The sequence below is a fragment of the Mesoplodon bidens genome, assembly GCF_964165515.1.
Source record: "Mesoplodon bidens genome assembly, chromosome: 13".
Lineage (NCBI taxonomy): Eukaryota > Metazoa > Chordata > Mammalia > Artiodactyla > Ziphiidae > Mesoplodon > Mesoplodon bidens.
This window is the reverse complement of record NC_138169.1, coordinates 71,001,659-71,026,448: the sequence shown is the minus strand read 5'-3', so window position 1 is coordinate 71,026,448 and position 24,790 is coordinate 71,001,659. Positions and strand designations below refer to the sequence as shown.

Here is a 24,790-nt window from a genome sequence, read left to right as displayed (position 1 = left end):
GCAGGTAGAAACCTCATGAAGAAGAACAGTTACCTCTTTCGGCATTATGGTGGGAGCCCTGCCCACCCCGCTGTACACTACCAAGCACAGATCGTGACCTCGGCTCCTGATGTTTTTCACTGCTGAGGTCTGTGGCCTTGTAGGTAGTGGAAGTTTGCTTTCTCTTTCCCACATTGCACTCAAGATAGCTAATAACGTTAGGGAGTCTAAGTCCTGGGACAATTGCAGAGTTCTTAGAGCCCCCGTATCCTCTCTCCTTGATATGTTGTCCCTTGGCATCTGGCTTTAACTACAGGCGCAGAGCACGTGGGAATTTAGGGAACAAAAAGAGCCAGAGCTTCAGGCTTCTCCCACTGAGAGTAAGTCATTGACGTGCACTTGGATGGCATCCTCTATCCGTTCTTTGGACCAGCACTGTCACTTGAGGTTATCAGTTTGAAATTAGAGAGAGATGGGAGATTTCATCTTTTCTGTTTAGGAGAGTGTTATTTTGGTTGTTTAAGAAAACATTTTTTGTTTGTTTGCTTGTTTTGTTTTGTGGTACGCGGGCCTCTCACTGTTGTGGCCTCTCCCATTGTGGAGCACAGGCTCCGGACGCACAGGCTCAGCGGCCATGGCTCACAGGCCCAGCCGCTCCGTGGCATGTGGGATCTTCCCGGACCGGGGCACGAACCCGCGTCCCCTGCATCGGCAGGCAGACTCCCAACCACTGCGCCACCAGGGAAGCCCCAAGAAAATATTTTAATGTTCTTTTCCAAACTCCTTCACTCAAATGGTGGTAACAGGCTTGGATGCTAACTCTGAGTCAAGTGCTGAAATATGACTCTGAACAAGACAGACGTAGGATAGACAAGTAAACTGAGCTACATTTAGTCTGATAATGCATCGACAGGGGAGTACAGGCTGTTGAAGGTACACACAAGAAGGGTACCTATCCCACATTTGGCCTGGAGGAAGTGAGGTCCACCGATGAATGGGAATTCAGCAGGCAAAAATGCAAGGGTAATAACCAGATCAAGGGAGAGAACAGCATATCCTGTTATCCAAAGGTGGTGTGGGATGACTGGAGCTCATGATGCACAATGATAATAGTGAGAGATGGGACTGAAAAGATAAACAGCGGCTAGATCATAAGTTGCCTTGTGCACCCCATTAAAGAGTTCAGATTTTATCGTGATGTAATGAGGAGCCCTTCAAATGGATATGCCCAAGATGTAATTGAATTTAAAAGTCCAGAGAGATGGGAGGAACAACAGGAAGACATAGTCACAGAAGCCAAGGAAAGCAGATTTGACTGGCAGGAGGAAATTGTCAACAGTGTCAGATGTTACTGAGAGTGAAAGTGACATTTGGCTGCGGCATCCAGGAGCTTTTGAGCAGTTTCATTGGAGGAGTGGGTATGGAAAAAAAGATAAAGAAATGGGGAAAGTCCATGGCAAGATGCTTTTTCCGTCATCATTGTCATCATCATCATCACCATCATCAATGGAAAATAATCATCTTCCAGACAGAGAGACTGGTAGAAAGAATGAGCCACCTACAACCCACGGGATTGGAGTGTATTTGGGAAAATAGACCATAAATATAAAGCAGAAGACAGCAACACAAGTTAGAAGACACGCAAAGGGTAAAATGAGCCTTACAGATCAATCAGATGAAGGAGGGATCTGGACAGATCCATGAAAGAATAGGAGGAATTAAGATAGCAGATGAAAGGGGAGAGTTATTTAAGTGATGAGTGTAGCTTGAGGTTTGTACTCTGTGTTATGCCTCCTTATCCCAGTCCGGTTTGGTTTTGAGTTCCCATTGAATGGAGATATTAGAAAATACCATCAAAGGTGATGTGTGGTCCTAACCTGCCTGTGACTTCTGTTTGAGTTTCTCAATCTTTTTTGGAAAATTAAAGTCTTAGACTGACTCTCTGTTTGTTTTAGTTTCATGCAATCTTTATTTTTAAAATCTGGACACAGAAACTAAGGAACAGATATCACAAATATAGCACATCAGAGATTCCCATAAATTCTACATGGATGGGTTCCTTGAGAAATTTTGCACATTCAGTGCTGGACATCTGTGAAACTGAAGCATAGTATCTTTCACATCTGTGTAATCTCTATGTGACATCTTCTTCCTGGTATGAGGCCAGAGATTCACCCCCATTGTGCAGTACCTTAAAGAAGCCATTTATGATTCAGAGGACAGTTTTTCTCAGCAAAGATACCTGAAATACACTTCTGTAAGGCACTTCAGTGCCAAAAATCTGCTGTATAAGCTTTGTAAGTGCAGGAAAGAATTGGTCTTCTTTTACTTTGGCTGTTGCCCTTGTTTGTATAATAAATACTTATTGGGCACCTGCTGTAGGCAGTCATTTCATTGAATGTCCTCTGTATCACACCTTCTTTCCCGAAGGAGCCCACAGTATTTTATGGGAGGGAAGACCTGTATAATTCATAAAATTTATAAATTTCTAAAAGTAAAGTGCTGGGAAAGTTTAGAAGATGAAATATATTTGATTAAAACTTACTGAGATCATTCTTTCCCCGAAGTTTTTTGGTCTGTACTCCTGTCGATATGACACCACTGGTTCCCATTCCCATTTGTAATTGATAGAGAAAGAGTTGAATAGGTTGTCTATGTATCGAGAAATTTTCCATTAAAGAAAATGGACTCATCACCATCAAAAAATATTTTAAGCATCACTAAGGTGCTGAACATGCTATACAAATTAGATACGTTGAGGTCCATTTTTTTAAGGTATTTTCTCAAAGCATGATCTGGTTTTATTTGCACCACATCTCCTTGTAGCAGCAGATGTCATGATCTGTATTTTCCAAATGAATATTATAAGATTGAGAGAGAGGCTGAATGACCTACCCGTGGTCAGTTAATGAGTGGTAGAATCAAAACTGGAAAGATGGTCTCCATCGGGGACCATTATCTACAGCTGGTTAGCTCACTTAAGCTGTTTTGGCAATGAGGGAGAATCATAAGTTCTTTTCCTTGATAGAATGAAGAAGATTGAATTTGGTGACAAAGAGATGATGAGTGACTTTGGTGAGAGAGCAGTTTTGATAATGGCTGCATTATTTACCTACATTTTCCAACTAGCCTCTGATGACAAGGCTTACTGCTTAAGAAGTACGGCTGATCGTTGATCCTCTCTTCTCCTAGAATACCACCTCCCTGCAGATGGATCCTCACTAATATTTTTTGTGAAGGATACATAACGCGGGCCTCTCACTGCTGTGGCCTCTCCTGTTGCGGAGCACAGGCTCCAGACGCGCAGGCTCAGCGGCCATGGCTCACAGCACAGGCCCAGCCGCTGCACGGCACGTGGGATCTTCCCAGACCGGGGCACGGACCCGTGTCCCCTGCATCGGCAGGCAGACTCTCAACCACTGCGCCACCAGGGAAGCCCAAAATTAACCATTTTTAATGGGCAATTCATTGGTATTTGGTATATTCACAATGTTGAGGAACCCCTGCATCTGTCTATTTCCAAAACATTTTCATCACCCCTAAAGGAAACCCCATACCCATTAAGTAGTTCCTTCCTATCCACCTGCGGCTGTGTTTTATAAACCTTTAATTTTATCATATACACAAACTTGCATATACATACATTCATACTATATACATCTATCTGTCTGTCTGTCTGTCTATCTGCCTACCTACCTAGAGATTGGAAAGTTCCTGACAGAGGATCTAATATGTCCTAATTATGTAAGCAAAGAAGTATATATTTAATGGATGTTTCTCCATCAGGAAAAGGAAGAAAGGAAACATCCCTTGCTTCTTTTTAACCTTTCTGTATATTTCTCTTAAGTTCTCACCAGTTAGTAATTTATCAAGGAAGAAAAAAAAAGATAATTCTAATCAATTCTAAGCCTTTTATTATGTGAAGCTGCTGTGTTCCTCTTATAAGAGAAACTTTATTACGTTCTTCAACATTGAGAATTTTAAACTGCTTCCCTTATCTTAATCGTGAGCAATCATCTGGATTTTACATTTCTGTTTTGAAGATTCAAAATGATTGAACAAAGTAATTTATTTATAAAAGGTTTCACCTCTTGGAAAGGAATCAAAGGGGCATTCTTACTGTAATTTTTATTGTTAAAGAAATTACTATTGTTTATATTTATTTATACCTTTGTTATTCCAGAAAAATATTTGAAATAGCCAGTAGCAGAGCTTTAAACTGTATATCTTTAAAATTAAGAAGAACTAGATCGCATACAAAAGTGTCTGGAATTTAAATATTAGAGAAAGCCAACTGAATTATATTTTAAATGTGCTTGAAGATATGACCTATTTATTGTTGGTCACTTGGTCTTCTATTGCCCAGTCTTTGAGGTTTTTTTTTTTAATAACCCTAGCCTAATGGAATAATTTCCTTTACATTTCCTTTGTGTAAACATTTAGTACAAACTATACTCACTTTCATACATTTTCTAGTTGATTGTTATATGTCTGAAATCTCCCAGCTAGCTTCTAATGAAAATTCTGGCCTCCTATTTTATTTATTTATTTATTTATTTTTATGTACCGAAGCATCTAGAAGCTCTGCTGTGAGTTAAGGCAGTGAAACATTGCTGGTTGATTTTACCTGAAAGTTTGCCCTGGGTATGGAGGAGGGGCAGGTATCTGAAGGGATAAAGAGAGTTGGCTGATTGGACAGAGAGGTTGACAATTTGCATACTTCTCTTTTTTTCATTTCACTCTGTGCCACAGAGTTACACATTTGGTAATTATTTCATGCTTTTGTTTTTAGTTGAAAGTACTTAGCGCCATACGTTTTGACAGAAAAAAAGATCATTTGTACTTTTTTCAGCTTTGTGAAAGGGAGGATGGGATAATAGTTTTACAGTGTACCATGGCAGTGATTCCTGTTCAAAACTTTACCAGATTGGAAACTCAGTATTCTTAACAATTCTCTTGGTAAGTAGAAGATGAAGGCAGCTGTTTGAAGCACCCAGTGTTAAGTTTGATGCTTCGAAGACCAGCCTAGAATTCATCTTTAACTGTACTCAACGTTAGTAGGTATCATTTGCTAATATGAAAACTTGATCTCCAGATTCTTTAGACCATAGGTGATTTGGAAGGATATTCTGATCAAGTGCTAACAACTCTGATCTGGGATTTGCAGTGAAAAGACCAAAGTTAAACAACAGGGTCCTACTGTATAACACAGGGAACTATATTCAATATCCTGTGATAAACCATAATAGAAAAGAATATGAAAAAGAATATATATATGCATAACTGAGTCACTTTGCTGTACAGCAGAAATTAACACAGCATTGTAAATCAACTATATTTCAGTAAAATAAAATTTTTTTTAATTTCACACAATAATGTATGAACAACAGCAACAAAAAAGACCTAGGTTATAACCTTTCTCCTGCTGTCCTAGAGTCATTTGACTACTGGGAAGAGAAGGTGCTCTCCCAGCTTCTGTCTCCTAATGTATAAGATGGGTGAGATAGTTGACCACTTGGGTAGGCGATCAGTCTCAAAGTGATTATTAAATAATGTAATGGATGTAGAAAGTCTTTGTAATTTAAAATACTTTAAAAATATCAACTTTTTATGATGATTAATCATAGAATTTCACCAAATTTCCTTTTATACAATTAAGTTCAAGGTCAAAGAAGGTGTATCTAGAGAAGTACATAACCCCTTTTGTGAATTGTGTTTCTTTTGAAATTTCCCCTTGTCCTAATATCTGTTAGAATCTTGCTCTCATCACCTTTCCCTTCTTGTTTGGGTCTCTGCTTTTGAAAGTGTCTTTCTGCTTTTGTCTGACACAACCTTCTTCCTGGTCCCTCTTGCTTCCGGGAAGGAATGTGTACTTACCAATGATGGCCCTTTGGCCGTCTGTGCTGTACACACACAGCCCTAAACACACTGGGATTGGAGGAATAGGAATGGCACATTTAGGGTTGCACAAGATCAAACTATAAAGTAATCAGCATTTTTCTCTGGTGCTGCTTTCCCTTCTGGTAAAGCCCTCTCTGTACCCTCATCCCCTCTTCACTTCGCTCTCATTCTTAAAAGTTAGTTCCTGGGAAAAGATTAGAGACCTTATCACATCAAAGTGTAATAACTGCTAACAGACTATACAAGCATTTCCCAAGATGGGAGATGATTGGAGCTGTGTTGAATAGTGGGTTTGGGACGTGGAATTATTTCCAGGGAAGTAGACTTGTACCTCCTGTAGTATTGTACGTTGACTAAGGTCTGCTGCAATGGTATTAATTTGTTTACCCCAATGGTGACCAAACTTATTTGAGCTTAGATCCCTTTTTAAAAATCACACGTATTAACATCCAGTGAAGGATGTGAGCTCTAGTCCTCAGGCATCAACCTATGACCTTAGGTTCAAAGGGAAAAGGGCGGGGAATGGTCCTCTTAGAACCTTTAAATATGGATCCTTAGAGGTAATTGCCTCCACTTTCGAAAGACAGCTCAGCCCTAAAACACATCAAGAAGTGAAATGTACTAAAATCTATTTTGGCAGAACCAATGAATGTTTATCTTTCTCTACCTTATGATGTTTTTCTTAGTTTGACTTGTATCTTGTGTGCGATGTGTTTATTCATTCATTCATGTGTGCCTTTAGTAACTACTGGGGCCTATTCTGTGCCAGGTACCATACACACACACACACACACACACACACACACAATCACACCTGCACACTTTTTCATAACACTTTTTTAAACTTTATTGTTTCTGTGATGGACCATCCTCAGCAGGCCTTCTTAGCCTTCAGCAGAGTATAGAAGAAACAACAATAATCAACATCGGAATAAACCTAAAATTAATTTTCCTCTTTATTGTGGAATCATATAATTTGTTTTCATCCTGAAAACATGCTGCCCTCATTCAGTGGATGAAACCATGTCATCAGAGGTCACAAAGTTCTTTATTGGCAGATATAACCAACAGTATTTTGATGTTCCAATACCTCCTCTCGACCCCAGAGTTATCACCTAAAAAAAACTAAAGCAAACAGTTGGTAGTGAAAGAGGCAAAACTAGTATTGAGATGGGAGCTGACCCATTAGAAATAATTGATAGTCATGAATCTGATATGACAGCTGAGATAAAGACGTGAAGTAATTCAGTTACATCTGTTTATGATTGACGGTAACTAGAAATAGTAAATCACATTTTTCTTAACATTACCTTTAATTTCTAATGAACATTCGATAAATAAAAGCTTGGAAACAACTTAGGTGTTCAAAACGTATTAAAGAGATGTGATGGGCTTAATATCTACAGTCTTTCATCTGTGCTGATCCTAAGCCTGGTCAGGAAGCCGCTTCCCCTGTGAATAAGTAACATAAGGAATGAGACCAGGAAGAAGTCAGGTTTCACCTGGACCAAATTTTATGCAATTAAGTAAAGTATTCCAAGAGATCTTTAGCCAGGTGTAACTTAATCAATTTAAGGCCTTCTCAGGGAGGGCCAAGGTGCTCAGAATGCTGGCAGTGGGCATCCCCGTGATACACCACAATGAAAGTAATAGCAAACATACAGTATCTGCTCCGTCAGTGCCAAGAGCAAGAGCACTGCAGGTGTAAAAATAAAAAGACGTATTCGGAGCCAGAGGCTGGTACACATAGACAGGACTGTAGTCACACTTCACATGAATGCCTTAAGTAATAGTGTGGTGGGGTTTTTTTCATCAGTTTAATATATTGGGCTTCCCTGGTGGTGCAGTGGTTAAGAATACACCTGTCAATGCAGGGGACACGGGTTCGATCCCTGGTCCGGGAAGATCCCACATGCAGGGGAGCAACTAAGCCCGTGGGCCACAACTACTGAACCCACGCTCCACAACTACTGAAGCCCACATGCCTAGAGCCCGTGCTCCACAAGAGAACCCACTGCAATGAGAAGCCCACACACTGCACCGAAGAGTAGCCCCCGCTCGCCGCAACCAGAGAAAAGCCCACACGCAGCAACGAAGACCCAACTCAGCCAAAAATAAAATAAATAAAATAAAATAAAGAAATTTATTTTTTAAAAAATAAATAAAAGTTGGGCAGAGATTTCTATTTTAAAAAAAAGTTTAGTATATTGGTATTTAGCCACCGCTAAACCCCAGTGTAACTCTCAGCAGATTCTTTGCCTCTCTCTGTTTTTAGTACCGTCAAACAAGAGTATTAGGTCCTGCTGCTACATGGCTCAGCTTCAGGTCTGAAAGACAGATGAACGGTCCTCCTTGTAGTAGCGCACAAGAACTTGCTTTGTGCTCTGCTTACTGAGGTCATCTTGTGTTTTTCTCTTTGGGCCAAACAGCATTCTCAGCCCCTTGTCTGCTACATGGCCATAGAGTATGTAAAGGGGATCCAGAATTCTACAAATCTGGGTTTAGCTAGGCATCTGTGACCACCTTGGAGAGAAGCCCCTTAGCGATCAAGAGATCATGTTAAAGCTCAAACTCCCAAACAAGGGCTTCCCTGGTGGCGCAGTGGTTGAGAATCCACCTGCCGACGCAGGGGACATGGGTTTGTGCCCTGGTCCGGGAAGATCCCACATGCTGTGGAGCGGCTGGGCCCATGAGCCATGGCCGCTGAGCCTGCGTGTCCGGAGCCTGTGCTCTGCAACGGGAGAGGCCGCAACAGTGAGAGGCCCGCATACCGCAAAAAAAAGAAAGAAAAAAAAACTCCCAAACAAGATGACATGATTTTGAATGTCAATGTTTCCACTTAACTAGGTATGTGACTTGGAGCAAGTTACTTAATGTGTCTATGCCTCCAAATTCCTTCTGTGTAAAACTGGGATGATAAAACAATAGGGTTGGTGTCAAGACAAAATGAGGATATGTACAGTTTTGCTGGAAGAGTGTCTGGCATGCCCTAAGTAAATTTAGTGTTAGCTATTTTTTATCACTGGCATCACTTTGTCATGCCAACAGTGACAAGAGCTTGGTCTGGCAGGCATTGGGACCAGATCCCTTTCCATTTCTAGAAGGTGTTAAGTTATAATACCATAATAAATTGTTTCTTTTCTTTGTTTTTAACTGTTAACTCCCTGCATATATCACTGAGATGGCTGCATGATAATAGGTGAAAACAGCTTAAAATCTCAAACGTTCTATATCTATGATATATCTCAATATCATATGTGTGATACCTCTATGATATCATAACAGCGTGAGCCTAATCATACCTATCTTCACAGTTTTGCTGCCTCATGTTTGTAGTGATAACACACTGATACTTGTAAAATACTTGTAAAATCATGGGACACTATGTAGATCTAAATCACAGTAATATTGCTATACAATTATTAGTGGTTCTTAGTTGTTTTTTATTTTATTTTTTTTTTTTTTGCTGTACGCGGGCCTCTCACTGCTGTGGCCTCTCCCGTTGCGGAGCACAGGCTCCGGACACACAGGCTCCGCGGCCATGGCTCGCGGGCCCAGCCGCTCCGCGGCATGTGGGATCTTCCGGGATAGGGGCACGAACCCGTGTCCCCTGCATCGGCAGGCGGACTCTCAACCACTGCGCCACCAGGGAAGCCCTGTTTTTTATTTTTAATTAAAGCAAAGTTTTTTTCCTTCCTTGTAAATTTTTAAGCTACACAGACTCTTTTTTAATAGGTTGAAATTTAGAGATTTGAAAAATATACTGCAACTAGCTATATTTAAAAACATATTGCCTTTTAATTTGAAGAAAGGAAAGAACAAGGTAGAACTGTCTGGCCATAAAGAACGTCAGGTGTTTTTGTGGCTCTTGCGGTTAATCATGGGTCCAGCTCACTTTTTTACTGTGTCATGGCCGAGCTTGCTGCAGGCTGAGCATGCTGGTCGAAAGTGCATGGGCTACAGTCTGCCTGTCCTGCGTGCTTATGTGCTTCTGGTCCATTATAGATCACTCAGATCTCTGCTTCTCCTTTCTGTTGCTTTCTTTTGGGTCTTTTAATTTCTTTGAGTTACACAATTTGATAGATAGAGATGCAAAGAAGGGAATTAAAATTCTTACAATTTTACTACTTAACATAGAAAAGGAAATTTCATGGCTGAGAAGGATAAAATTCTTGGCTGTAATTCACTTGTAGAGTTTAGCTTCAGATTTAATATACTCACGAACAGATAATCAAAACTCAACTGATATTCGGAAGGGTAGAAAAGTTATATGTAGTATTTGTCATGGAGTGTTTGGATATATGCTCAAAACGACTTATGTTCTAAATATATTACATACTCAAGGAATTTCTTTTGGAGGTTCATATCCATATTCTTTTTCATTTGTTTTTTGTGATGCACTATGGTAGAGTGAAGACAGGTCATTGCTGTTAGTAGAAATAAAATATGAATATCATATACATGAATGGTACATGTTATACATGTCTAGATAATTGTGATTTTTTTCAGACTACTAATAAAAATAGTTTGAGGAGTAAAACTCTTCTTATTGGGAGTTACCTTATGGCACTTAGAACTATTTATTTAATTCCTATAAAAGCTTCAAGTGATTGATATGGAAATAAAATCTTCACAATTGCAACAGATTATACCTCGGCATTTTTTTTCATGTATAATTAAATATCCATCTATTTGTCAATATACTGCAACATTTGTGTTATCTCTAAACTTATTTCCTGTTTATGTGATAATAATGCAAAGTGGCCTTTAACCATCATTTGGAAATGAAATAGGATCTTTTTCCATTAGTAAATATTCCTTGACTTGGTAATATATACTGAAAATATGTCAGATGATTAATTTTTATTTCTGTAGTTGGTTTTTGTTTTTCTTTGCACTGTTGGGTTGTGTATTGCCTTCTTCTTAATACTCCTGAGCATTATTCACTGCCTGTAAACCTTATGACAACTTATCCAACTCTGTTACTTGTATCTGCTTATTAACCTTTTATGCCGTTTTACTACCCACTGGAATATTTAAGTTATAAAGTTAAAAAGGACTTTAGGGAGGAGAGTGCCAGGAGGACTGGATGAGAAGTCAGGAGCCCTGGGCTCTGTCCAGGCCGTTGGGTAGGCATCACTGCCCTATAGCCATTCTTTTCTCTTACTGTGACCCCTGTCCTTCAAACAGTAAGAGTTGAGGTCCAATCCAGTTAGTCACCTGAGCAGTGAGCTGATCCCCCTACAAGTACTTTTCCCCATTAGATGCTGGGAGGCATCAATGCATATGCCTAGGTTTGTGAACATCAGTGGCACACCGTAAACTCTTGGCATTTGAGTGTCTAACTGTCACAGTTTAGAATATTTGTGAAATCTCCCAAGGTGTCCAGCACTTGGACGTCTGAGGCATAATTGTGCTTTGCTATTTTCTACTCACTGTGGAGCATACAGTAACTCTCTTTAAGGATCTGAAAGTCTCAATTACAAGGTTTCAGTTATTCTCAACTGGTTCTCTTTGGAGATTATTTATTCAGAGGATACTTGCAGATCACAGAGAGGTAGTAATGTTAATGAATGTTAAAGGTCTACTGTACAGCCCAGTGGCTATCACTCAACCCCACTCCGTTACACACCTCATGATACATGAGCTATAACCACTTCTCTTTATCCGCTCCAGAGTTCAGCTTCCCACTTTGGGAAGAATGTAACCAACGTATATTGGTTTTACTGTCAACATGCCTTATCACACTTTACGTTCTTAAAAGGTAATTATGAGACCCCAGAAGAATATTTCTATTAAACCATGGCCAAAGTACAGCCTTGTGTTCATAGCTAAAATATCTTTTCTTTTTTGCCTCTTAAGATCAAGAAATTGTTTTTTTTAATGGAAAGAACATAGACTTTGATGACTAGTTCGAATCTTTCATTTACCACTTGGTGAGTTTTTAACTTGGAAAAGTGGGTTAACTTTCCTGAGTCACATTTGTACAGATTAAAAAAAAAAAATAGCAGCACAACATTAACACAATTATCTGATTCTTTTACATGCTTAGTAAGTGCCAGGTATTATTCTAGTTGTGTTTATACACTTTATGCCTTTTAGCTCTTACAAGGATTTGGCATACCAGGCACTGTCATTCCCTCTTTACAGGCAGGAATCTGAAGACCAGAGAGGGTAAAGTAACAGGTCCAAGGTTGCCTCGCTCATAAATGATGGAACTGGCACTTAGACCCAGGCCTGTCTGGGCCAGTGCATCTGACCTCTCTACCATCCTTCAGCTGTATGAAATAGGAATGATACTATTAATAATGTCCATCTTGTTTGATTTTTATGAGGATTAGAAATAATGTGTATGGGGCTCCTGGCAGAAAAGCTATTCCACAAGAGGCCCTGAACAAATGGTAATCATTCTTATTTTTAAAAATCTCCATAAGTGAAACTGACATGCCAAGACAGATAAAAATGAGCACCTCAAAGGGAAAAGGTAGAATATGCATTCTACTCCCTTCATTTTGTTCGTTGCTTTGTGTGTTTGCTTGGTTTTCTTCTTTTCTAGTAGACAGAGGTTCTATTTCAAAGAATGTGTCACATTGTTTCTTTGATGATGGCACAAATGATAATCAGAACATTGGTTGGAACAGCTAATGTGCCCTAGTAATACATCTCAAATTACAACAAAAATTAAATCTGTAAAATGAGAACTTTTAGAATTTTTATTTATTCAGGCTTTACTGTTATCTAGTGAGCTTTGTTAAGCTCAGAATTTCTGTATTTGTGATTTTGTTTTAAATTCAGGACTGTAGGAGAAAAGATAATGGTGCTAACTTTGAATATTAACTAGCTATTAGTTTTCCATGAAGCTTTTTTTTTAAATTAATTATTTATTTATTTTTGGCTCCATTGGGTCTTTGTTGCTGCACCCAGGTTTTCTCTAGTTGCTGCAGAGTGAGCGGGGGCTGCTCTTCATTGTGGTGCATGGGCTTCTTATTGCGGTGGCTTCTCTTCTTGTGGAGCATGGGCTCTAGGCACGCGAGCTTCAGTCCTGGGCTCAGTAGTTGTGGTGTGCAGGCTCTAGAGCGCAGGCTCAGTAGTTGTGATGCACGGGCTTCGTTGCTCCGTGGCATGTGGGATCTTCCCGGACCAGGGATCGAACCCATGTCCCCTGCATTGGCAGGCAGATTCTTAACCACTGTGCCACCAGGGAAGCCCTTCCATGAAGCTTTTATAAACAAATAGTTCACTTAAAGGGCTGTAGCCTTTGAGCTTGAGCCAAGTTTCCCCATTTCCAATTTTGCAACAAAAATTTCACACTTCTTTAGTTACTCTTGTGGCAGGAACTGGAATGCCAAAGGTCACCTTGATCTCAGATACCTTATCAGAAGAAAACTAAGTGTCGATTTTTGTTTCCCTTTAGTCTTTCCTCATGTTTCCTTGACAGAGTCACTTCAATACACTACAATACAAGCTGCAGTTTGGGATTTGTATTTCATTTTCCATTGGACTGATTTTCTTGTGTTAGTCATTTGAAGATATCTGGGGTGTTTGTGATTGTTCTGTTAAATAAAAATCTATTTTCTTTAACAAATGTGTAAGTCATCTTTCTACTTACCTAGGGTATAATAATTAAAATTAAGTGGATGTGAGCTTTTCTTATTGAATTTAGTATCTCTATTAAATACCTTCTTGCAACCCATACTTTCAAGTCGTTTAAGAGATTGGGAAAATAGTTGACTCAAATAAAATAATGAGGCAGCTTACTGGTCATCCACACTACTAAAAATTAAAGCATTAAGGATAAACTGAAGTCATCACTCTGCCTTCACAAATATCATCTTATACTTCCACCAAGATTTTTAAAGAAAGTAACCATTAAGTAGTAGAAAATAAAGAGTAATTGATAGTTGCCCATCTTGAGCAGTTGCTTTGACCATTCCATTATTGAATTTTCTTATAACTAAAATGTGGGGGACAGGTTTGAGCTAAATCTTTGATTCCTTCTACTTTAAAAAATATAATAGTTCTATGTGATATTTATTTATATAAACAACTATATAGAGCACTTACCTTAAAAATAACTTCCGAATGAGAAAGATGAAGTATATGAATTAAGAGGGAATAACATTGTACCTGATCAGTTATAATATGAAGAAAATTTATAAAATATACAGAAGTTGCCTTTTTTAAGAAGCTATAAAAGTGTTCGATTTCTTGTTAACAAAGGCTTTCACGTTATCTAAAGAATCTTAATTTGGCTACACCAGAAAAATAGAAATTGTGTGGTATGATATAGCCTAAAAACTTTTTTAACCCCATAGATACTCTTTTTCATGCAGGCAGTATTTCTGAATTTGGGATAAGTGTGCTTATTCTCAGATCTTTGTGCTTGATCATAATTTACAGTCCAAGTAGCCTCCTTATACGAGCAAAATTACCAAAGATTTGTCTTTACCTCCCAAAAGAGGTATCAAATAATTCTACCCAAATCTGGGAAAAAGATGAATCTTGTTAGGTGCCATCAAATGGTATGTATTTGATATACTTATATAATAATTATACTACATGTTTAAGGGTAATGTAGTAGAATATGTAATTAAAATTATATATGATCCTAAAGAATTTATTTTTATTGTTTTAAAATAGAAGGTGATTTAATAATATGGGAGAGTTTATTTTCAGTTTTATAGTGAATATATTGATTTCTGAAATTTGGGAGTAATACATAGTATACTTAGCTTGTATTAATACTGATTGACCGGGAACCTGTCAGACTAATAGTCTGTAGGTATATTATAGTTGTTTGTGCTCATCTGTCATTAGAATGAGATGATCTAATTTTCAATTTCCCCTTTCCCTAGAAGGTAATATTTTTTTCATCTTTTAGCCTAATCTCAAGACCTCTAATACATTTAGTAGTATTTTCCAAACTGTTGGTCAGTTGTATAATTCTCAAGGAAATACTGGGTTTTGCTTGATAAACTTAGAGTATTGATTTGCTTTGGGATTCCTGGCTTATGTTTTATTCTTTATCCCTAAAAGATACTTGAAAAAGTTTTCCCCTTATCGTAAGGCCTGTAGAAATAGAAGCAAGTAGCTGTTTACACATTTTAAATATGACTAAAATTTAAAAATCAAATGAAATCTAGCCCAGGAAAAATATAGGGCTTAGATTCTTTCATGATTTAGGAAGAATCCTTGTTTTTTAAAGTGTGCAAGGGTTTTTCTGGTTTATTTTTGTTTTGTTCAGTCTCCAGGACCTCCCAATTTCAAGGGCACTGTGGGGCATATGTAGCATTTATTTGATGTATGCATGTGTATGCATATTTTCCCGCATCTGTCTCTGTGGCCCTATCCTTTGTGAAATCCTAGACCTTGTATTAGCGCTTAGTTCATGATTCTTGGTGTTCTGAGAACAATTATATAATTTTTCTCAGGGTGTTTATTCCATGTGCGCTGTGAAAAACAAAGGGGGGGGGAGTTATTTTTTGGTAACCCTGCAGTTGCCTTTTTATTGGTGGATTTCTTTTTTCTTTTCCTGTGACCTGTGAATATCACCAGAGGTTCACTGCCAGTTTTGTGAGCCGCCCGCTTCAAATTGGAGGCAGGAAGGTATCCATTTTCATCAAGAGGATGACAGCGTTTCAGTCTCTCCGACCATCTGGAGAGAGGAACTTTTGGAGCAAAAGGAAACGGGGATTAAAAAAAAATTATATTTAGCAGAAAAGGCAAGGGGGAAACCCAGTGAAAGTTAAATTATACCTTATGAATGTATGCTTTTCTACTGTGCTGTCTTCTTTAAAGCAAACATAAACAAGAAAATACAGAAGCTATTTTTATAAAGCACTGGTTCCCCAAGTCTCCTGAGTATTAGTAAACGAATGTAAGTAAGTTAGGATTTTGGCAGTTTTTAAGTCTATTGAACATCCAAAGATAAAAAGAACTATAAATGAGGGTTTTCCTCCCCCTTCCTGTGTACACACTGATTGTCGGGGGTCTGTGTAGATCTGGGCTTTTAATGGCCCTTTTCATGCATCTCTACAAAAAGCTAACACTATGGGAATTTAATATTCCAAGATCTGTTTGTCACTTTCTGAGATCTGGAGAGCACATTCATTTTATCTGTCTTTTTTGTCTCTCTGTCTCTCTTTCAATTTTAATTGAAAGGTAGACAAAACGGGAGAAGCTTGAGGCAGGTGTTTCTCTTTTTACCTTTTACATGCTCATGGGCCATTTGTGTTAAAAAAACAAAAGAAGAATGCTTAGGCTCCCAGGACAACCCTATGGGTATTATATAATATATTTACAACCAGACATAATTCTCAATATTCTTGCCTGTAACTGGAAAATATCACACCTGGTTTTCCATTCACACAAACCTACTTGGCCTTTTTTTGATTTTCTGTATTCGGAAAGGGGCAGTGTTTTCAGGGTTTGGTCAGATCTAGGATGGACGTGGTAGAAACTTTGCCTTTTGTGCCTGCTTCTTGTAAAGTCACGGACCTTGAGATGCTTTGGTCCAGGCAGCAAGCAAAACTAAATGGGCTCTTGTTCCCCAGGTTTATGCTCCGTCAGCCAGCACTGCCGACTACAATAGGGACTCGCCAGGCTACCCTTCCTCGAAACCAGCAGCCAGCACTTTCCCTAGCTCCTTCTTCATGCAAGGTAAGACACCACCTCGTCCGAGGGGAAATCCACGGGTCTTTTCATGTCATATATGGGACAGAAGAGTGCTGATCTGTTACTCAAGAAATGGAAGAGGAGGCAAGTATAGAACACTGAAGGTCACGCTCTGTTTTAGGAATTGAATTCATTAAAAATAAATTAATGAAAACTTCACTAAGACTTATTTTTTAAGTGAAAGCCTCTTGAGAGATCATGAGTTAAGATTTGGCTGGTTTGCTTACTTAGAACGGATTCTTCTTGGGGGATGGTCTTCCACGACTGATCATTTCTGTGTCTTCACTTCCCGAGAAGAGTATGTTTGTATGTTTAGAAGAGCTTTGGTTCAGTGTGTATTTTAAGCATCCCGGATTTAGCCTCCTAGGAACAAATCATCCTCATATATACCTTTATATAAAAATGTTGGACACTTACAATCACTTTTCGGCCTTTTGGCTAAGATCAAGTTTAGTATCTGTTCTTATCAGTAAAAACGTTGGCCACTTATTAATTTATAGGTAAGAACAAGCGTCCCATTGAAGATGAAGTGACCTATCTAAAGTCAGGAATATTATTTCATTACACAGCAAAAGCTCTATTCCAACATACTGACGGATTGAGGGCCCAAGACCCAGCTTTTTTCCCAGAAAAATATAGAAAATTACAGGTTTGTGGTAGGTAAAGTGTATTTCATCCATGTAATTGTCCAGTGCACTTAATTCAGTGCACATGGATGTGTGTTCCCCGAGCTTATAATCTCACCCCTGGTAATACAGCTCTTTCTGCTGCTTAGAAAAGACCAAGATGGTTGAAATGACAGCAGCTGCTGATGAGAGGAGACCGTCCAAAGGATGCAGCTAAGGCTCCATTCCCTATACCCCTGGGACACGTACTGTCAAAATGTGATGATCTTGTTCCCAGGTTAATACTCTGAAATTCAGATATGGGATTCACCAAGAACCCCTGTATGTAGACTTAACTCTTTTTGCATTGGCAAAGTGCCATGGGATTTCCTTCTTCGTGCTCCTCCCGGAAGGACCATGTCACGGGAAGGAGAGCCCCTTGGGGCAGCAAGTCCCAGGGAGGTGGCTTGGCATCTCCCTTAGATTACAGTGGACATACCCAAAGTCATTCTGTTTCAAAGGGGTTTGTTTCCCTTCCCTTCAGAGTGTTAGCTCTTTTGAGTTGTTAGTTCACATGTGAAATTCCCTGGAAAATCTATAAAATGGAATCGAATGGATCCCTCGGGAATAGAGAGAATTGGTTCCACGCGTAATGGAGCTCTTGTTGACCAGGGTCTTTTATCTTTGTGACCTGTCCTCGAGGTCCCTTTCTCTCCAGGGGAACAGCAGGTATGTCACTTGGGTGTGTTCTGTGCCATGACAAAAGCTGTATCCCCTTCAGCTATAGATAGCGGCCACCTGGGCACCAGCGCCTCTCTTTTATGACCAGTCAGAGAGACTATGCTACCACTACTGGTGCTTATAGAGATTGCCAGCTCAAGGACTCATCACTCAAAGCTGAATTTCCTTGAGAAAATGGACAGAAGGATAGACTTCTTCTGTCTGCCTTCAGGAAGGTCACTTGCTTAAACCGTGCACACTGCAAGGAAAGATCAGGTTGAGTAAAGCTTCTTCTCCATAGCAGACCACGCAAAACTAACTACGGGGAACACATTTGCTTTTCTGCATATGAATACCCAAGAAGCAAAAAAAAAAAAAAAAACGTTTTTTGAGTTGACATTTATGATGAGCACAATTAATTGGCACACATCTAATTCTATTCTTTCAAACCCACATTATGCCAAGATCATGGGATGTGATAAATATTAATTTACTGTGAAAAGCATAATTTATGTAAAATGTGTATTTTTGTAAGTCTGCATTGAGTAGAGTGTCTGTGTTAACAAATCCTAAATGTATTTCCATGTAGGGCATCATGTCAGAATGTGTCAGGAGACTCTTGTTCAGTGATAGAGATTCTCAATTTATTTGCCACGCATGTCATCTCTTTGAAATGTCAGTGGTCTTAAACTTCATGTTTGGATTTAAGATGACATCTGAACTTCCATAATCTCAGAGCTAAATCTGAAGTACATGAATAAGAACTTTTTAAAAAGTCCTATGTTTTTACGTTATGATCACAGAAACAGTACGTCGTGATCCCATTTCACATCAGTGTCCTTCAGTAAGCATCCACAGTACCCTGAGAATTCAGGTCTTGAAGAAAACACAGTTTAGATGAAAGGTATTCAGAGACTGTCAGTAGCATATTTTATTTTATTTTATTTTTTTAGTAGCATATTTTAAACCCAGTATTGTGTGACCTCTTATTTTTAACTTTAGCTTCCACCTTCTAGTTAAAACTCTTTAGTTGTCAAAATCACAGACATGATTTTGCTTTCATAGTTCTTAAGACATCTCTGGATTATTCCTTCCTGCCCTGAAACCATTCCAGTTTTCTGAATTCTAACTTCTGGGGTGAAAGACTCAGGGAAAAAAAGGCTTTATGAAATATAGTGTCAGATTTAACTTGCCTACTGCCTACATTTTCAAAAGGCCTTTATTAAATAACGTGTAAGGTGAAAATAATCCTATTTTCAAGGGAGCAATGCCTGCCATACAATTAACACCTAGCTGATGGCCTTGTATATATCTGGCATTTAATAATTTTTGTTAAACTATTGAAAGAAAGAAAAATTGAACTGAGCAGTAACATAAATGCTCGGCTCCCTTAATCTGAGAAACCCAGACCAAACAATAGCAATCTAGTAGTAACTTCGAGGCCAGTAGGCCCAGAGAGTCAAAAAAAAATCTGTAGGAATATTTTTAATATGGTGTTAATAAAAGATTAACTTGGTATTAAAAGATACTTCATATAATTTCCATATAATTTTAAACCTCTTTTTAACTCACAGTTTTATAAAATCTGGAGGCTCTCAAAATTGTCCTTACCGTAGTATCTACCTTATGACATGTGTGTACCCTTTCAATTGCTACTGAAGGCTTAAGATAGCTATTTAACTATATACCAAAATACAAACATTAAAGAAGTCAAAAACTCAGAACTATATACATAAGATTCCTCTTCCCTACATACCAGAATGTAATTCCAACTTTAATTCCATCTACTCTGTATGTCACAAAAATGAAATCCAATCTGAAATCAGAGATATTCTTTTTCATTATTACTTATTTCTTTATATGTTCTCAAAACTTGTAAGCTTGCCAACCCTGTAATATCTCAAGTGTTTTATTTTCAAAATAATTCCCAAAAAAATTCCCAAAATTTAGGAACAGTTTAATTTTTTAGTTGGTTTTCATAGAAAAAAAAAGACTTCTAAGAAATGTTTTCTTTAGCATTAGCTACCTTGCTGTCTTGACACAGTTCTATGTAGAAATATGTTCTGTTCTTTTACAGTTAAATTTTTACTAAGAATCCTTTAACTCTGTTAAATATTTATATTTGTTTGGCAGTATAGAGCCACTTGGGAAAAAATAATGAGACTGTCTTCTGATATAATCAGCTCACCAACACAAAGATGAATATACAACAGGCAGTCATTTTCCAGGATATGAAAACACCCTACTCTATAAGGCAAGACTGAATGCCTCAGAAAAGTCATGGTTTTCTTTGTCCTTCACAGATGGCCATCACAGCAGTGACCCTTGGAGCTCCTCCAGTGGGATGAATCAGCCTGGCTATGGAGGAATGTTGGGCAATTCTTCTCATATTCCACAGTCTAGCAGCTACTGCAGCCTGCATCCACATGAACGTTTGGTAAGGGAGACTCACTTGGTAATGGGGACAACACAGCTAGTTTATTAAATCTCATCCTGTCTTTGCATGCATATACACATGGACTCTATCAATGAATGTAAAAATGGCACACACCCATTATTCTTCCAGTTGTATTGTTTCTGAAATCAAAGACAAACTCAACCAGATCATCTTCATAAGCCATATTCTCTTTGTCGCTGTTCTTCTGTTTATTGCATTTTGTTCTGTGCTTTCTTTATCACAGTGTCATCTTCCCTTGGTACATAAATACATATTGTATTTGAGTTGCAGAATTTTAGCTGTGACGGTTCCTTGGGGTTTTTTGTTTTTTTGGGTTTTTTTGGCTTTTGGGTTTTGGTGGGGTTTTTTTGCTATCTGTAGTACTGAAGGATATACTGCAGGGGGCAGAGTGATAGCCAGTGGACTTTGAAAGTAGGTGATAACACATATCCCACGGGCATTTCCATTTCCCCTTGACCGGCTTCTTTAGCTGATGACAGCTTTGAACTCTTGTACCACACCTGAAGGAAAGCGTTCCTGTTTCCTATACACTCCCATCAGTAACAGCAACCATGGGGTTTCTATTTAGATCAGATTCCCGATTTTCAGTATTTTAGCTATACTTCCATACCCTCCAATACTATACTCATCCATCCTAGTATGTGTCTTTATTCTGGAGGAAGCAACGCATCAGTTGTTTTTCTAACCTCAAAAACTACCACAGACCAGAATCCACTGATGAACTTAAGTCTATCACTAAATGGAGGAAAGAGTACTTCTAGATCATGAAGGTTTGGGATGCAGATAATATGGGACCAAGTATCTTGTGCAATAAAATGGCTTTAAAAAAGGTATGAACCTCTAATCTCCTAAATGCAAAAGAGTATGAAAAATCCAGTTAGTGGTACTTATATTACTACTCTCCATCTTGCGATGTGCTCCTTTTTCTTCTCCTAATACCCAGATGTATGTTTCTTTCTCTGTTCTAATATAGGATACAGTACTTTCTGGATTTCTGTGGGCTTTATTCTCTTTTGCTCGGCCACCAGAGATATAGGAAAGGTGACATATCCTATTCTGATGACCGAAAACATCCCAGAGGTTAAGGTTTCCGATATCCTTTCAAATATCAATTTAGTTAGTCCTAGTGACAGAGACACTGGGAAGTCAGTTAGCTTATCCTCAAATGAGAGATAAATGATGGAGATGGAATTGACCTTTTTTTAATCATCTCTCAAGTTTGAATGTGGAAATCACAAACTATCTTAAATTTCAGCACATTTTCAATAAATAGCAGATGATTTACTTTCAAATTTCTTCTTCTCCCACCTCCTACTTAGAGTCATTAGCATGAAAGCTTAAAGAAATAGCACTTATTATTATACTAGAATTTCTTCTTGGCTAACATTTTTATTTCGCCATCATCATTTTGCACTTCTCTAAAGAACCCATGATCAAAATTGTATGTGTACTATAGGCAAGGAAAGTTTTGATTACAAATAAAAGACTTCGACACTGTACTATATGTTGGAATTTCCATTTGACATTTATTTTTCTTCAGTCCTAAATTTCTTTCTTCCTTTCTCTATCATGCTGTAGAACTTCGACTTAGGTGGTTTGATTTTTATCCCAATCGAGTTCACTGCATGGGGGAAGCATGTTGAAAATGCACTCAAATGCACAGAAAATGTAATTTTAAAAAGGAAACCAACTACACCCTTTTAGAAAAGTTTGCTGAACCAAAACAATATTATCAACCAGGAGGAAAGATCATTTTGAAGGAGTAACCCAATAGGTTGTATCAGGTGCTATATTTGTAATGTCATTTATCTATCTCAAAACAGTTTTCTTTTTTTTTTTTTTTGCGGTACGCGGGCCTCTCACCGCTGTGCACCCCCCTCCCCACCACGGAGCACAGGCTCCGGACGCGCAGGCTCCGTGGCATGTGGGATCCTCCCGGACCGGGGCACGAACCCGTGTTCCCTGCATCGGCAGGCGGACTCCCAACCACTGCGCCACCAGGGAAGCCCCAGTTTTCATTCTTAACATAATCATTTAGCAGATCTTAGAGATGAGGGGGGTTGTTTTTCAGAAGGGCAAATGAATTAGGTCTCTGGTAATGTATCCTGATGAATTTTCTCACTGATAGGGAAACTATTGAATGATTATATCTAGTAATCATTGTGATTTCAGTAACTATTCAAAACTCTCTTGCTGAAGTGACTTTTAAAAATCTGATACCGATTGAGAATCATTTGAGTATACAGTAGGTGGTTAGTTACCTTTCATTTGAAAGTAATGGTAGTTCCTTAAAATTTTCATCTGGAGCTTTTGCCCAATTCTATACTGAACAAAGGAATAGTTTGAGAAAAAGAAGAAAGCTTTCTTTGGATTACTTTGGGTGTAATTTGGCCAAATTAGTATGTCTGTGAAGGTAGCACATTTTAGAACCATTATTGCCTCTATCACTTTATACTGTGTTATAATAGAACATGTAATCACAAAGCTTAAAATCCACATATATCAGTAGCAACTGTCAGTCACCCATTTTGATTCTTTAAATCCCCTTTACAGTTTCAGCCTCTACAACAATCCCACAGCTAATCACTACTATGTCACAGACACACATGCAAAATCACTCATAAGAATGGAGTTTGTGGTTAAGCTTTGGGATGGGTTGTTGTTTGGAATGACTTGGCAGAGTTCTTTTCAAAAATAGGATAGCGTCCCTGCAGTCTGGCATGGGTTAGGCATGGTCTTTGTACCACAGAGTGAAATAGTCCTGGGAGTCTGGAATTTTAATATAAAGGAAGTGCTGTTGTCTTTTATTGTTTGTAACATAAACTCTTACTCCAGTGATTCTCACTGGGGCTGATTTTGCCCTACAGGGAGCGTTTGGTAATCTCTGGAGACATTTTGGGACGTTACAACTCGGAGGGGCGTGGTGCATATAGGTGCTGCTGGAATCTAGCGTACAGAGACCAGGGATTTGGGAAACATACTACAATGCGTAGGAGGAACCCCCCTACACCCACACCGAACCCCTGCCAAGCAAAGAATGATCTGGCACAAAAGATCAGCAGTGCCAAGATTGTGAAACCCTGCTCTAGCCCAGAGTTTGACTACTTTATTCTTAGTATGTGCTAACAATTATATTTTCTACTTTGTGAATTATCAACCCATAGGTTGATAAAAAACATCACTCATGGAAATATTTTCAACACTTACTCTGTCAGTAGACTCCAAATACACTCTAATTGGGTATCATAAGTAAAAATAAATAAACAAATAGTGGGCATGTAAAACCATAACACTTTGTCATACTTCCCCTTTCCTTTGCCTTTGTGGCCAGCAGGGTCGACAGTATTAATAGCTGGAGTAAGAAAGACTAAGGGGAGTGCTTATAGTTGATCCCGAAATACTCTTAAAGAGACATTATTCACATATCACTAATATTTTCTGTGGTGTTTTTATCACGTCTTTGAGTGACAGTCGTTGTCAAAATCCTTTTCTTTGTAAAATAATCTAGTTATAAATCTCATTAACTTCTTTCAGCATCTAATTTTCTATGAGTCTCTAAAAATTACTGATTTACATGGATTGCATTGGTTTCCCCATTAAAATCTGGGGAAGAACTTTTCTGTTTATTCTCTGAACTCAGTAGTAACCCTTTGTCAAATCCTGAATTACTGCCCATTTTACACCAAGTTGAAAGGGTCTAAAAATTCTCACTGATGCAGTAATCTTTTTCCTGTCTCATCCTGTCATTATTGTAGTGATTTAACTATTTTTCAGAATGCTTTTTCCTCTGTTTTGATTTTTGCAAGCTTGGGACTGATTTATAAGGTTTCTCTATTCTTCAGAAACTCAGCATAGAATAGGACTGGGTAGAAATGAAATCAAATCATCTTTTTTACCTTTCTGTTTCTTTTTCCATAGTCTGTTTCTTTTTTCCACATTATTATAGTCTTTAGCTCTCAAGCAGAAATAGCTCTTCTAAGTTTGGTCTTCCATGGCTTATCCAATTTTTTAGGTCAGTTGTACTATGGAATGGGCCCACTCTATCATCCTTTGGAGAAAATTTCGTGGACTACTTGGGGTATTCTGTAAGTGCCAAGTAGAAATGAGTTTAAACAGGTGGCCTAAGGAATTTTTGGTCAAGCAAAGATGTCCATGAAACTTAAAAGTCTGAAAGGCATTCTTGGGAACTTGGAATGGTTTAAGGGCGTCATCCCAACTTTCTCACTGAAGTTGTCCTTTCCGTTGGACTGTCTGGAGTGTGCAGAGGTAGTATTTTCAAAGGCATCTGCCATGTCATTGGCAAACTGACTCCAAAATGTAGACTTATTTTCTAAACTGTTTAGTTGTCTCTCAAATAAGTAGCATTTCAGCCCACTATTTATTAAACACGAGCTGGTAACCAGTTGTTCTTTGTTCATAGGATGAGTGTGTTTATCACTCAGCCACAAGTTGT

The 24,790-nt window shown here is 38.5% G+C and overlaps 1 protein-coding gene across 18 annotated transcripts in view; it reads left to right on the top strand.

Annotated features, from left to right (window-relative positions):
* Positions 1–24,790, top strand: part of TCF4 (transcription factor 4) — a 365,613-nt gene that overhangs the window by 290,950 nt on the left and 49,873 nt on the right. For all 18 annotated transcript variants that reach the window (XM_081252097.1, XM_081252104.1, XM_081252089.1 and 15 more), the window contains 2 exons: positions 16,434–16,539; positions 20,183–20,316. In XM_081252097.1, the coding sequence (XP_081108223.1) occupies positions 16,434–16,539; positions 20,183–20,316 (240 nt within the window). The remainder of the gene's footprint in view (positions 1–16,433; positions 16,540–20,182; positions 20,317–24,790) is intronic.